This window comes from Pteropus alecto, unplaced genomic scaffold (assembly GCF_000325575.1).
Source record: "Pteropus alecto unplaced genomic scaffold, ASM32557v1 scaffold555, whole genome shotgun sequence".
Classification (NCBI taxonomy): Eukaryota; Metazoa; Chordata; class Mammalia; order Chiroptera; family Pteropodidae; genus Pteropus; species Pteropus alecto.
In genome coordinates this window covers 654,110-667,040 of record NW_006436809.1, presented here as the reverse complement: position 1 = coordinate 667,040, position 12,931 = coordinate 654,110, and the positions used below count along the sequence as shown (strand labels likewise).

General features: G+C 55.6%; 1 protein-coding gene across 3 annotated transcripts in view; it reads right to left on the bottom strand.

Moving 5' to 3' along the window:
- DDR1 (discoidin domain receptor tyrosine kinase 1) overlaps positions 1-12,925 on the bottom strand; it is a 13,755-nt gene extending 830 nt beyond the window's left edge. Inside the window, exons 1-18 of one of the 3 annotated variants that reach the window (XR_001517060.2) lie at positions 12,676-12,925; positions 10,043-10,172; positions 9,848-9,950; positions 9,419-9,647; positions 7,836-7,983; positions 7,467-7,575; positions 6,814-7,000; positions 6,456-6,702; positions 5,857-5,952; positions 5,589-5,740; positions 4,658-4,823; positions 3,946-4,056; positions 2,573-2,817; positions 2,279-2,406; positions 1,816-2,034; positions 1,139-1,373; positions 426-575; positions 31-308 (exon numbers count right to left, since the gene is read on the bottom strand). Coding sequence is in view for 2 of the 3 variants with exons in the window: in XM_006913671.3 (XP_006913733.1) it covers positions 168-308; positions 426-575; positions 1,139-1,373; positions 1,816-2,034; positions 2,279-2,406; positions 2,573-2,817; positions 3,946-4,056; positions 4,658-4,823; positions 5,589-5,740; positions 5,857-5,952; positions 6,456-6,702; positions 6,814-7,000; positions 7,467-7,575; positions 7,836-7,983; positions 9,419-9,647; positions 9,848-9,950; positions 10,043-10,130 (2,754 nt within the window). In the remaining variant the exon portion in view is untranslated. Of the gene's footprint in view, positions 1-6; positions 309-425; positions 576-1,138; positions 1,374-1,815; positions 2,035-2,278; positions 2,407-2,572; positions 2,818-3,945; positions 4,057-4,657; positions 4,824-5,588; positions 5,741-5,856; positions 5,953-6,455; positions 6,703-6,813; positions 7,001-7,466; positions 7,576-7,835; positions 7,984-9,418; positions 9,648-9,847; positions 9,951-10,042; positions 10,173-12,675 lie in introns of those variants that run through there. The other 2 variants (XM_006913671.3, XM_015590764.2) reach the window with 2 other exon arrangements.
- Between the last annotated feature and the right edge of the window lie 6 nt (positions 12,926-12,931).

Sequence of the window (12,931 nt, the reverse complement as noted above, 5' to 3'; positions counted from 1 at the left end):
GTCATCAGCTCCCTGGCAGGCCCAGCCTACCTGTTGTGATCACACTGCCCCTCTCTCAGAGGTGAAGGGTGGTTGGAAGGGAAAGTGGGAGTGCCATTAGCTCCTCTTGTTTAGTGCTCCTGGCTTCCCCTGAATCCTCCTTGAGGGAGGGGCAGCTGGGTGTTGATTCACACTGTGTTGAGTGCGTCTTCTGCCAAGAACCGATGCAGCTGGGAAAAGGGTGGTCGCTGCTCAGGCTCCCGGCTCCAGCACCGAAGCATCAACTCATACAAGCCCAGTGGGCAGGCAGATGGCCGGGACAGGTACACCTACATTATGCAGCAGTGTGGACAAAAGGCAGGGAACAAATGTTCTTTAGTCCCCAAGATGACAGGCTCTGGCCCTCCCAGTCCCCTTGCCCCATCTTCCCTCCCCTCTGCTCTGACCTGCCGGCCCTGGTCCCGGAAGAACTCCCCTGCGTTCTCAATGACTTGTTCATCAGTGAGCTGCCCAAAGGGCTGGGCCCGGCAGAGCATCAGCACCTCCCACAGGGTCACCCCAAAGGCCCACACGTCACTTGCAGTGGTGAACTTCCCCTAGTTCATGGATAAGGCAACAAAGGCAGAGAAAGGCATCAGGCAACATAGACCCTCCTCCCTTCCCCAAGGAGGCCACGTCCACTCAGCATTTCCCCAGGCCTGACTCCCTCCCAACCCTGGGTGCTCCAGTCTCCTCAGCTGGCTCTTTTTCCCAATAATCCTGCCCTTCCCTCCCTTGGGCTCTGCCTTCTTTCTCAGACTCTAGTCCTCTCTCACATGTCTTCCCTTTTCTATCCTCCTTCCTGCCCCTCCATTTTCTGGTCCTGACTAGCTCCCAACTCATCCCTTTCTATCACTGGCCTCATCTCTCCCTTTGTCACTCTTGCTCTCTGCCACCCAGACTCCATCTCTTGGCTTCCGGACCCTTCCCCATCATGCCATACCTCCCTGCTTTCTCCAGTCCCTTGAGCCAGAGGGAATCTTATAGAGCATTGACCAAACCCTCACTTTACAGATGAGGAAACGGCAGTCCAGGAAAAGCAAGTGAATGAATGAGATCACAGGGCTTCAAGGGGTAGCCAGTGCTCCCTTGCCCTGCCTGCCTCTCTCTAGCCTCTCACCATAAGGATGCACTCCCAGGCCATCCACCGGATGGGCAACACCGCCCGGCCCTGCACGCGGTAATAGTCCCCGGCGTAGAGGTTCCGGCTCATGCCAAAGTCGGCAATTTTGATAGTGAAATTTTCCCCAACCAGGCAGTTCCTTGTGGCCAGGTCCCGATGCACAAAGTTGAGTGTAGCCAGATAGCGCATCCCTGAGGCAATCTGGGCTGCCACGTGCAACAGCATTGGGTAGCTAAGTAAGGGAGCCAAAGAAGAAAGGTCACTGGGGCAACCCCGGGCTCATCCCCACCTCACAGATTCCCAACTCCTGGTGCAAAGATGGAAGGCGCAGGTGGAGGCCAGCAAGTAGTTGCCCACTCAACTTTTCTTTGGCTCATCAAGCCCCAGGGAGCTACCACTTTTATTACGCTCCCTGATCCAGACTTGGGCAGTAAGGGTAACAGAAGGCATGAAGAAATTCCTAACAGGGTCCAAGTCCCTTTGGCACCCTCACTGTAGTCATCTCTGTCCCTCAAGCTCATGGATAAACATGCTCCTCATCCCAAGACCCCTCCTGGAACTCGTACCTGCCTCTTCACCCATGCTCCCCTCTGTGCCACCAGGCTGGAGCAAGGGGAGAGAAGGAGATCCTCTTGGGAGCTCTCACGTAAGGGCCAGCCTGGGTAAGTAGGTACCTGATAGTGGGTCCCTGGGCAGCTTCCTCATCCCCAGGGGCCCCCTCAGCCGCCTTGTCCTCCAGCTGGTGGGCACTGAGGAACTGGTTAAGGTCACCATTCTCCATGTAATCGGTAATCATGCAGAGGGGGTCATCCTGCACACACACGCCCAAGAGCCGGATGATGTTTGGGTCCTTTAGCCTCGACATGATCTTCACCTCCTTCAGGAAATCATTCCTGGAGAGGCAGGGAGAAGGTAGTGTGGACACTGAGGGGCTGACCTATACCTTCCCCCGCCGGCTCACACAAACTAGCACCCTACCCCGGCATACGCACTGACTCACTGGTGATGTGGGAGCCTGAGTTGTAAACCTCCTTCCCCAGACACCCCTCTGTTGTCTCTACCACATTTCTCTCTAGATCACTCTCTGCTCTTCATGGCCTTCCCTCCCTTCTTCCAGATGCCGTCCCTGATCCTCACCTGGCATTCTTGGTGGCATCTGGCCGTAGGATCTTGACAGCTACCAGCAAGGGGTGTCCCTTGCGCACATTAAGGGGAAAATCGAGACTGACCAGATCTTGAGGGCTCTCTACCTCACACAGGTGCACCTGGAGAAAGAAGGTCATTTGCTAGATGGTCACACAATTCACCAAGGTCAACTAGGATAATATTGTCACAGATGACAGGTTCCTGACCAGGAGGGATGTCTGAGTATGGCGTCAGAGCCCCAGATAGAGTCAGACACTACTGATGGCTGGCAGGGGTCCTCCTTACCTCCCCAAATTGGCCCTCACCAAGCTTCTCCTTAAAGCGGAGCCGTGACCGAGGGAAATCCACTCTGGGGGGCCCATCCCCGGCTGCCCCTGGGGGCAGCGCAGGCACAGCGTAAGTGTTGCCCCCGGTGACGCCCTGCAGAGTGACAATGTCAGCCTCGGCATAATGAGGGACGCTGTTCTGGGGAGGTGGGGGCAGAAGCGGGGCACCTGGCTTCTCAGGCTCCATATAGTCCCCACTGCAGGCTGGAGGGGTGAGGGAAAGAAGACAGGAAGAGGTATCAGGAGCAACCCGAGAACCATGGGTCTCCACACTCCAGCCTCCCAGAGGTGCCCTGTCTCCCAGTTGGGTGAGAGACTGGGTCTACTCTCCATCATCTTCCTGGTATTTCACCCACCAACCTCAAACCAGAGAAGATGCTGGCATGGGATGAGATTTAGCTGTTTCAGAGTTTTCGAGATACTGGAGATGGCTGAACAAAGAATATTATAAAGTCTTATTCTCTAGGGATCCCAGTATAGCCCAGGAAACCATGAGGTAAAGTCTTGTCTGGAAGAGAATTCCTCTACCCACCATCAGAAGAAGAATGGTGCCAGCCATCCCATCACCTTCTACTTTCCAAACTTTTGTCCCATTCACTGCCAGCCCCTCCCTTTCGCGTAGCTGTTTTCCTCCTTTTCTACCACCTCCCACCACTTTAAGCCTTGGCTCTTCCTCCCGGCCACAGTTACCCAAACCCTCCGTGACCCAATACACCAAGCTCAAAGACAAGCAGAGACGAGGGCACACAGAGAGAGGAGAGGGGAACAGTTCTTCATGGCTCGCACAACAAGGGGTGTACAGACAGAGGAGAGGAGGCAGAGCTGTCCCCTCTTAGCCCTGGAGAAGGGCTGACAATGAGAAGGCAACACCAAGGAGAGGAAGAGCAGACAGAAAGGGCAGGGGCGTGAGCCTTCGCCTCTGGGACTGTAGAGAGGAAACATGGGGGAAGAGGGCAAGCACCCAGGGTGAGAGGCCCTCCTCCTTGCAGCTCTAGAGAGAGGGGAGAACAAAGGAGGAGTCACAAGAGAACCTGGGGCCACCACCGAAACCTCCTCTCTGGATCTGGACAGCTGAAGAGATGGGGTGGAAGAGGAGAAGAGGGACAGAGCTGAGAACCAGTGAGCTTTCTACTCCTCAGCTCAAGGGGAGGCCTTAAAAAGGAGCAAGCAGCAGCAGAGGAGAGCTAAAGGCACAAGAGCGTCCTCCATGGAAACTCAGGAGAGCAGAAGAGGCCACAGTGAGAAGAGGAGGGAGTGCAAGGTATGAGGACTTTTCCCTGCCCCAGTAGAGGTACGGGGAGCCTGGCATAGCCCAGGGGCAGAGGGGCTTACCCTGGGTGTTGGTAGGTTTGGCCCAGGCGGGTGTGGGGGGGCCCGGGCCTCGAGGGGGGCGGGCGTAAGTGGCCAGAAGGAGGCGGTAGGCTGGATTGGAGAGCAGCAACGCTGTCGGGAGAAGGAGGTGGGGAGACACGGGGAAGGGATGAGACTCAGGCTAGACAGACAGGGAGACCTGGAATAGGGCAAGACCGGGGCTGATGGAACGAATATATTGAAAGACAGGATAAAACAAGGATCTGGAGAGCGATGGATGGATGGATGGATGGATGGATGGATGGATGGACAGATAAATGATAAATGATAGACAGAGGGAGGGAAGGAGGGATAGAGGGATGGAGGGATTGATGGTGGAAGGAAAGAAGGAAGGGCGAGAGGGAGGGAGGCAGGAAAGGAGGGACATGGTGAGTCTAGGAGAAAGGAAAGGGGCCAGGAAGACACAATGAGAGGGCACAACAGAGAAGATGGGACATAGAGACAGTATGAGACCCTGGGGATTTTGGGTAACACATGGGAAATTCTTGAGGGACATTATACGGTAGGGAAATTGAATGATATAGTGGGTGGTGACCAGGGGCACGGAAATAAGAAAATGAGTTGAAACTGGGGAAGATAAAAAAAGAAGGGAATGGGAAAGGAGTGGGAAAGAAACACAATAAGAAAACAGGCAGAGAGGACAGAGGCAGAACTGGAACAAGGCAGGTCTTACCAGAGCCATTGGGCACACTGGGAGCAGAGTGGGGTGGATTCCCACGAGGCCGGGGCTCCTGGTAAGGGGGTGGCTCCCGAGGGCCTGGGCGGTTGTTGATAAGAATGGTGTCTCCAGGGACAGAGAGATGAACCGTCAGCTCCTCTTCTAATACCCGACGCTCAGCCTTGTCATGGGGAAAGGGAAACGTGAATTGTGCTACTGCTTATCACGCACATCTCAGCTCTTTGTTAAATGTTATACCCACGTTCTCTCCTTCGGTCTTCTCAGCAGTCCTAAAGCTGTATCTACTGTTCATTTCACAGGTAAAGAAACAGGCTCAAAAGCTTTTAAGTGAGTTCTGTAATACTCCACCCAAATCTGACCATAATTATCAATTTTAATGCATATCACCACCATGGGACTCTCACCCGAAAGACATGTTTGGGGTGTGCCAGACTCCTTCTAGTTGCTCCTCCAGCTCCACTCTCCACCTTTTCCCACCCAGCTTCTGCCCCAACTGGCTGACCAGTGTGGACTACACAGACAGGCTGGGTATGGGTTGGCCAGAGAGGAGACCCAGCAGTTTGGAGGGCCAGTGGAAAGTGAGGTCGGAGTGATTATTCTCCCAGGCCCTCCCTGAGTGGTAGACTAAGGCAAGCTGCATTCCTGAACCAAAGTCCACTGCCCCCTCAAGGGGCCCTCTCTACAGACTCACTCCCCTAGGTTCTGGTAAGTGCCACCTCCTCTCGCCAAGCTGCCCCGATAATGACCATTCTGTGGTGACTAGCCATGGGGAACAACACTACTCTACTTGATGCCCATGCGCCCCACCCACACCTTTGTAAGTGGTCTCTTTATTCAGCCCTCCTCCAGTTATTCTAATTAGATACTGTTCTGGGTCCCTGATGGACCCACGTGGCTTCCTCGTCTAGCCGCAGCATCCACCCACCTTGCTGAGAAGCCTGCGCCAGTGCAGCCGCCAGAGCATTAGGGCGATGATGAGCAGCAGCAGGAGGATGATGGCCACCAGGCAGCCGATGAGGATGGCGGTCGGGCTCCCCTCAGCCTTAGCCACGGGCTGCTGGCCCCTGGGCTCCAGCTCTGGCAGAGGCAAGAGAGTCAGAATGGCAGGCGGCTTCCCACCCAAGCTGTGGGGTGCCCAGGGAGGACCAAGTGGCACAGGACCCATACCAGGAGGAGGCCCCAGGGCTGCTCACCCAAGCTGCTGAAGTTGGTGGGAGGTGGGCCAGGCGGCCACCAGGGAGCTGGTGGGAAGGTGCCCCCCAGAGCCAGAGAGGAGTCATTCACAACATCTGGGGAGAAGGAAGAAAGGGAGTCAAATTAGGGAGTTGAGCCACAGGGAGGTGTACTTGCAGGAGATTTAGGGAACTCAGTCATTATCATTGGGTGAGAACCTGTCCCAACCAATCAGAATGAGTGGTGGGAACAGGGCTCTAGGGGTCTGGAGGTACCTGGCTGTGGTGGATGTTAACCCTTTAGTTGCTAGATTGTGGGGAAATGCAGGGCCCAGGGTGGAGATATCAGTATCGGGAGGCAATTTCCCAAACAGCACAGAATATTTCATTATTTTAACAGTCATACTGATTCAACATCAGTGCTGAATGAGAGGCTCACAAAAAAAAGACAGAAGCAGGTGGGGGAATAGGGGGAGAGAGAGGTTCCAATTATTTGAGCCTCTCCTGGTTGGGAAGTCTCATGGGTGATGGGTAGATGTGGTGCCAGAGGTGGATATCTTAGAGTTCGGAGGGGTTGGCAGTCCCAGAGGTTGGGAATTGGGACTACATCAGGGGCTTACCAGAGATGAAGGAGATCTCACTAAAGAGCAACCAAGGGCCAGCAAAGAGAAAGCGGCACTGCAGAAAGCGGGCCACGCGGCCGCCCAGGGGCACTGACACAGCCCGGGCTCTAGGGTCCCCTAGGCTGCCCCCCAGGGCATGGCGCACAGGTTCTCCCTCCCAGGCCATGGCTGGGCCCCACTTGAAGCGGCACTCCACGCCGCCAGGCAGGCGGGCTCCCAGGGTGTGCATGTTGTTACAGTGGACCTAGAGTGAAAGGAAGAGGAACATAGGGCCAAGGCCAGGAGAACCTGGGCAAGCACCCCAAGGGCACCCACCCTGGTCTCAGAGCCCTCCCTGGGAGCTGGACACACTCACCTGCATAGCCTGAAAGGCCCTCAGCCGGTCAAACTCAAACTCCATCTCCACATAGCCAGTGGGAAAACTGTGGTTGCTCCATCCCACATAGTCATAGCCCGGCCAGACCCGCAGTTCCTGGCTCTTCCTAAAGTCATCCAGCCCTACCACACCATCTGCCAGCTGGCCCAGACCTCCATACTGCAGCCTGGAGAGGAGGGGACCGAGAAAGAGGAGGTTGGAAGAAAAGAAAGTGTCACCTATCCAGGTACTCTGCAACCCCACCCAGGTAGTGGCCTGGACTGCCTGGCCCAGCCCCTCACCCCAATTTCATGCAGCTCTCTTCTCACCCCCAGAACTATAACAGGTAGTTTGAGTCCTATGCCACACAAAGCACACATCATTCATCCTATTATATGTGTGTTTATTATGACAATTTCCAACAGACGTGTTACCAAAGGGGTTCTTTTTCTAATTTGCACAAAGTGTCACATGAGCTAGTGGTCGCCTTGCTACCTCTTCAATCCTAGTCCTGTCCCTTGAGACCCCACTTAACCCATCTCCCTCCCCATTCATCCATTTCACTGCCCAAACTACTTAGCAACCCCCACCCCACCCTCTTCGTCCTCCCTCCCATCCCGGGCTCATTGTCCTGCAGGGCCTGCTTCATTCACCCGCCAACAGTGTGTGTGGTGTGTCCATCGTAGGTGGAGTCGTTGAGGTGCACAGCCTCAGCTAAGTACATCGTCTGCCCCACGGGGGCCGTGTAAGACAGGAGTCCATCTGGGGCAGGGTGGAAGGAGGGGTGTAAGAGGCACAGAGCCTCTGACTCCCACCCCTGCATCAGTCTACTTTCTTATAACCCCTCCACAGGCCCATTGGCATGGAGAAAGCAATATTGGCCAGTCCTCTCCTCACTCTGAGTGACAGCTTTCCAGTGGGAGATAGGATCCTGGATGCCCCTCTCCCCAGTCCCCTATTTCCCCTCCAGTACCCAGAACAGGAAATGCATTCTCAGGGGGATAAGCCCTTCAACAACTCACCCTTCCAGAGGCAGCCATAGAGCTCTACTCGCAGACAGACGCTCATGACCCGGTCAGCTCGGGGGTAGAAGCGAACCAGTCGTGCCACCATGGGGGGCCCAAGATCCTTCAGCACCACTCCCCCAGGGTCCTCATTACCTAAGATTACCTGTGGACCAGGAAACAGGGTGGATGGGTGAGAAAAGCTCCAGGTCAGATCTAACTTCCCTGTCACCAGCTGCTCCCTGGCCCAGCCCACAATGGCACACAAAGATCTCTGAAGGGTAACACTGAGCATGTGGGCTGTGGGGCTGCCAGACGTTTGTGAAATGAGGGGCTGCAGCAGAGACCTCTGACACCTCTCTTAGCCCTATGGCCCATCCTCCTACTCCAGTGTCAGCTCTCCCACTCTTTGCCTGGCTCCATCTATTTGTCTCAAAGACACTCATCCTGTTGTACTAGATTCCACCCAGTCCACACAGCTTTGCGCCCCCCTGCTTCAGCTTCTCCCTATCCCCTCTGTTCACTCCACGGGCATTGGCCCAGCGCTTGCTCTGCAGCAGCCAGGCACATTCTCAGTGGTGAGCACCAGCCCCTCTACTGTAAGACTGAGTCTCAGAGAAGAAACAGCTGTGAAAAACAAGAGGCAGAGTGTGGGACTGGAGCAATAGGAGGTGGCGTGGTCAGAAAAGGCTCTCTGAAGAGGTGACATGTGGGAGAAGAATTGAATAGAGTAACGGAGAGCCTATGGACGTGTGGGGGTTGGGAGGAACTATCCAGGCACAGAGAACAGCAAGCAAAATGTCCTGAAGCTGTGGGATGAGGCCTAGCTTGTCCCAGGAAGAGCGAGAAAACCAGTGTGGCCCAGGTGGAGCAAGAACAGGAGACAGGAGTAAGAGATGCAGCAAGGGCCAGGGCAGGCCAAGCTTTTGCACTCAGGAAGGAGCTTAGCTTGTGTTCTGGCAGAGTGGAGAACCAGCGGAGGTCTGTGAGCCAGGTGACTTGCACTTTCTAAGGTATCCTGAATGTATCCTCTAGGGCAAGATCTGACTTCAGACGGGAAAGGGCAGAAGCAGGAAGAACAGTTTGGAGACTATAGCAGGCCTTCATCTAAGCTGGGATGGTGGTGGGGATGATGGGGCCCCACCTAGGGCAGTGGAGGTGGAGTTGGTAGGAAGTGGTCCGATTCAGGAAACAACACGGAGGAAGAACAGACTGGCTTTGCTGACACTTTGGAAGTAGGAGGTGAGAGAAGAAGAGGAGTCAGGGATATCATCTTAGCTCATGGCCTGAACAAATGGGTGTGTGGCGTTACCATTTCCTGAGCTGCAGAACACAGAGGGGTGGAACAGACGTGGGGTGGGAATGAGGCTCCAGTTCAGCTTGGGAAGTTGATGGTAAGTTCAAGACACCCATTAGATATTTAGATGGAAAAGCCCCAGACGGTGGTCTGGTTTGCAACACCAGACGCAGCTAAGGGGGAAAGGCTTGTGAGGGTATGAGGGTATGAACTGGAGAATCATCAGTGGATAGGTGGCATTTAAAGTATAGCTGGAGAAAAGAGGAGAGCCACCCTTCCCGGGTGCTGTTCTTGCCAGCCTCACCTCCTGACCCCAGCGGTCCCTCCAGTCCATCCAGCGGTGGCCGTCCCGGGAATAACGCAGCCGGTAGCTGGGGGAGAACTCCTTGCCCAGGCCCCCAGCGTGCCGCCCCTGGGTGCCCACCAGAGCTACCAGGTGCAGCCGCCTCAGGTCCACCTGCAGGTACTCCTCCTCCTTGGGAAAGACTGGCCCTGCAGGGCACCATGCCCCATCCCCGTCGCTGCTCTCCAGCCTAGGGCGGGGCAGGAGATCACAGAGAACATCTGGCCCTACGTCTGCCTCTGGCTCAAATATTTAAAGCCCGCCTCCCCAGGACCACGGGGTTTCCTTGGCATTGGCCCTTTCAGAAGCCTCTTGACTTGGGAGAGGGGTTGGAAGGGCAAATAGAAACCCCAGGAGTTCCCTCCGGGGCAGCCTCAGTGTGCCAGGTACCTGCTGTGACGAGCAGCGGTGGAGTCTGACCAGGAGCTGGAGGCAGAGATGTCCCCGTCCGGGATGGTCCGGTCCTGCATGCCCAGGGCATAGCGGCACTTGGCTAGGTGATTACAGGCACACAGACGGTCAAGGCCCCTGACTCTCTGTCCCCCAAGCCCCATCCCTCAGGGACCCAGGAGCCAGTCTCCTCACCAGGGTCAAAATGTCCCTTCATATCAGCATCTCCAGTTGCCACCAAGAAAAGCAACAGTAGTAGAGATGAGAGGGCCTCTGGCCTCATAGCTCCTGATCCCTTGGGCCTAAGGGAGTTGGGGCAGCATCTCTGTAGGGGACAAATGGGGAGTAAGTTAAAGGGCAACCAGAGAGATTGAGTCACAGCCAGCAACAATAGACAGACGAAATGAGCTGCTTTGCGGATAATAGCGGTTAAATGACAACAGGAGTTGTTTAACAACCATCAGCGATATTTTTAGAATACTTCCCATGTGCCAAATACTGGGCTAAACTCTGATTCCCTGCCACCTAGAAGCCCCAAATTCTAAGATAAGTTGCGGGGGAGACCCCAGCACCTTCCAATCCCACAGTCCTCTGTAGCCCGGCTAGGCCCAGTGTGGTCCCTGCACCAAGCCACCTCAGTGACACATGGGAGCTTGGGAGAAATGCAGGATCTCAGGCCCCATCCTAGACCTCCTGTAGAGTCTGCACTTTAACACAATGTTCCCGTGATCTGTGCCCATGAAAGTTTGAGAACCCCTGCTCTTCGTCACTGGGGCCCAGGCAACTTGCCCCACCTAAAACCATTCCAGCTAGATTCTTTATGAATCTAGGTTCTACCCTCTCCAGCCCCAGTGCAGGAAAAGCTGTTCTGACCTGTCCTCTTCTCAGGTCTGCACTGAGTTCTCTAGGCCCTGCCTTCATACTCCAGCTCTCCCTGCTCTGCCTTCCCTTTCTAAGACCAGACCACCTGCCCCACCGGTTCCCACTTTCTAAAGGGGGTTGCCTCCAAAGAAGCCCAGGGCTGAGAAAAAGACTGAGTTGCCTTGGAGATGAGGGTGGTCTAAAGACAGGGAAGCCAGGTCACCCCAGGAGGTAAGAGGAGTGGGGGATACTCCCCCATCCCTTTGTCTTCATCCAGCTGCTCCCACAATGCTTTAGGGCAGGAATGTAAGAGGCAGCTGAGACCCCACAGCTCTGAAGCAGCAGCTGAAGGTGCTGACTGAGTTGCAGGGGGCACCCTGGTATTGAAAGAGAGCTAGAACCTGGACCCTTGGGGGTCCAGGAACCACACACTGGGGCCTGGAATTCCTGGGTGCCGCTCTCCACTCCGACTACTGTCAGGAACAGCGGGGCCCTTGTTCCCCTGAGTAACCTTCATGCCTATCCCAGATGAGTCATCGGAGCTAGACAGAGCAAGAGGAACCCAAGCAGAGATACAAAGACAGGCAGAGAAGAAGAGGCAGGGGGAGGCAGGGGGAAGCAGGAGGAGAAACACAAAGCAAGAGGTAAATAGAGCAGGCTTGGAAGTGTACAGAGCACCACAGAGAAAAGCACAGCCGCTTGGGGCAATCCTCTGATACCCCTATCCCCCCATTCTCTCCACTGGGTTAGACTCCAGGAGGACAGGCCCAGAAGATCTACCCCAACCCCACCCCGACCCATTACAACCAATTACAAACGGGGCAGGACACCAAGGCAGGTCCTTCACCTTCCTCTCCCAACTCCCACCCCAGACAACACTCACACAGCTCTGTATACACACACACACACACACACACACACACACACACGTGATCAAACACGTGAACTTACAGACCTCACTGTAAACACGGGCTACTTGCAACACAAAGACAACCTGTCACAGATTTTTAGTAACAGACACTCACATGTGACAGACTTACACACATAAGACACCCAGCCAGGGCACACAAAGATGCTCACACACACATCAACCTTCTTTAAAGTCTAAGCCCATTACTTAGTGAAGAGCCATCTTCAGACACCTGTGAACATGAAATGACAGATACCACATACTCCTGTGAACAGAGAGCGGTGTGAGACATACTCTGGCCCCAGAGGGCAGGATCCCAAGAGAACTGGAGGGCACCACCTAATACACATGGTTACCAAGTCAGAGAGAAGTCAAGGGGACGGAGAACTTAGACAGCTGGAGTAGCAGTAAGGAAGAGCCATTTTCCCCTACATTCTGCTTTCACCTGTCTCCACTGTACTACTCAACTCTGGACACAACTATGTGCCCTCAGCAATAGCGAGTCTGAGCACCAGACTCTGAGGATGGAGGTGCTGGAAAGGAATGTCCAGCTATCAGGGGACCTGTAGAGTGAAGGCTGGCGGGGGAGGAGGGGTTGGAGTAGGGGAAGGGACACTGAAGATACTCTGGCAGAACTGACCATCCAGTGTGGATGAGCAGCTGCCACTGGCAGGTTAGGGTTCCAGTCCCTCTCTGCTGGGCTGTGGCCAGGCTACCCAACTGGGAGCTGGCTGGGTGGAGGCACTGGCCAGGTGGGAAGGGTGGGCCCACTCCTCTAGGGGCTGAGAAGATGATTCAGTGGGGCCATACAAGCACCTGTCTTCCATACTGAGTAAGGGAGGTCCTTCCTCAATGCTGGAACACACTTGCTGAAGTCAAGGGGTTCCCGCATTTGCAGGCAGTAAGCCAGAGCACGGGGGAGGCGGGCAGGAACAGACTTCAAGACGCTGGACAACCAAGTGCAGCCCGAAACGTCCTGCCTCCCCGCCCAGATCCCCACCCTTCGGCTGCCGCACTAGCCCGGTGGCCCCGCAGCGTCCTCCGCCGCTCTCCCTACCTCTCATCGCTCTTCCCGCAGACCCACGCGTCCGGCCTCGGAGTGGGGCCTCGGTGGCGGCAACGGGGCGAGGGGAGGGGAGGCGGCGGGAGCCAGGAGCGGGAGCAGAGGCGCCGGCGAGGCTCGAGTGTCGGCGGCGGCTCCTAGAGCAGCTGTCGGGGGCCTGTTCCGGGGAGAGGAGCCAGGGCTGGGCGGCTTGGGCCCAGGCACCGCCTCCCTCGCCTGGCCCCCTCCTTCCTCCCTGCTCGCCGCGTTC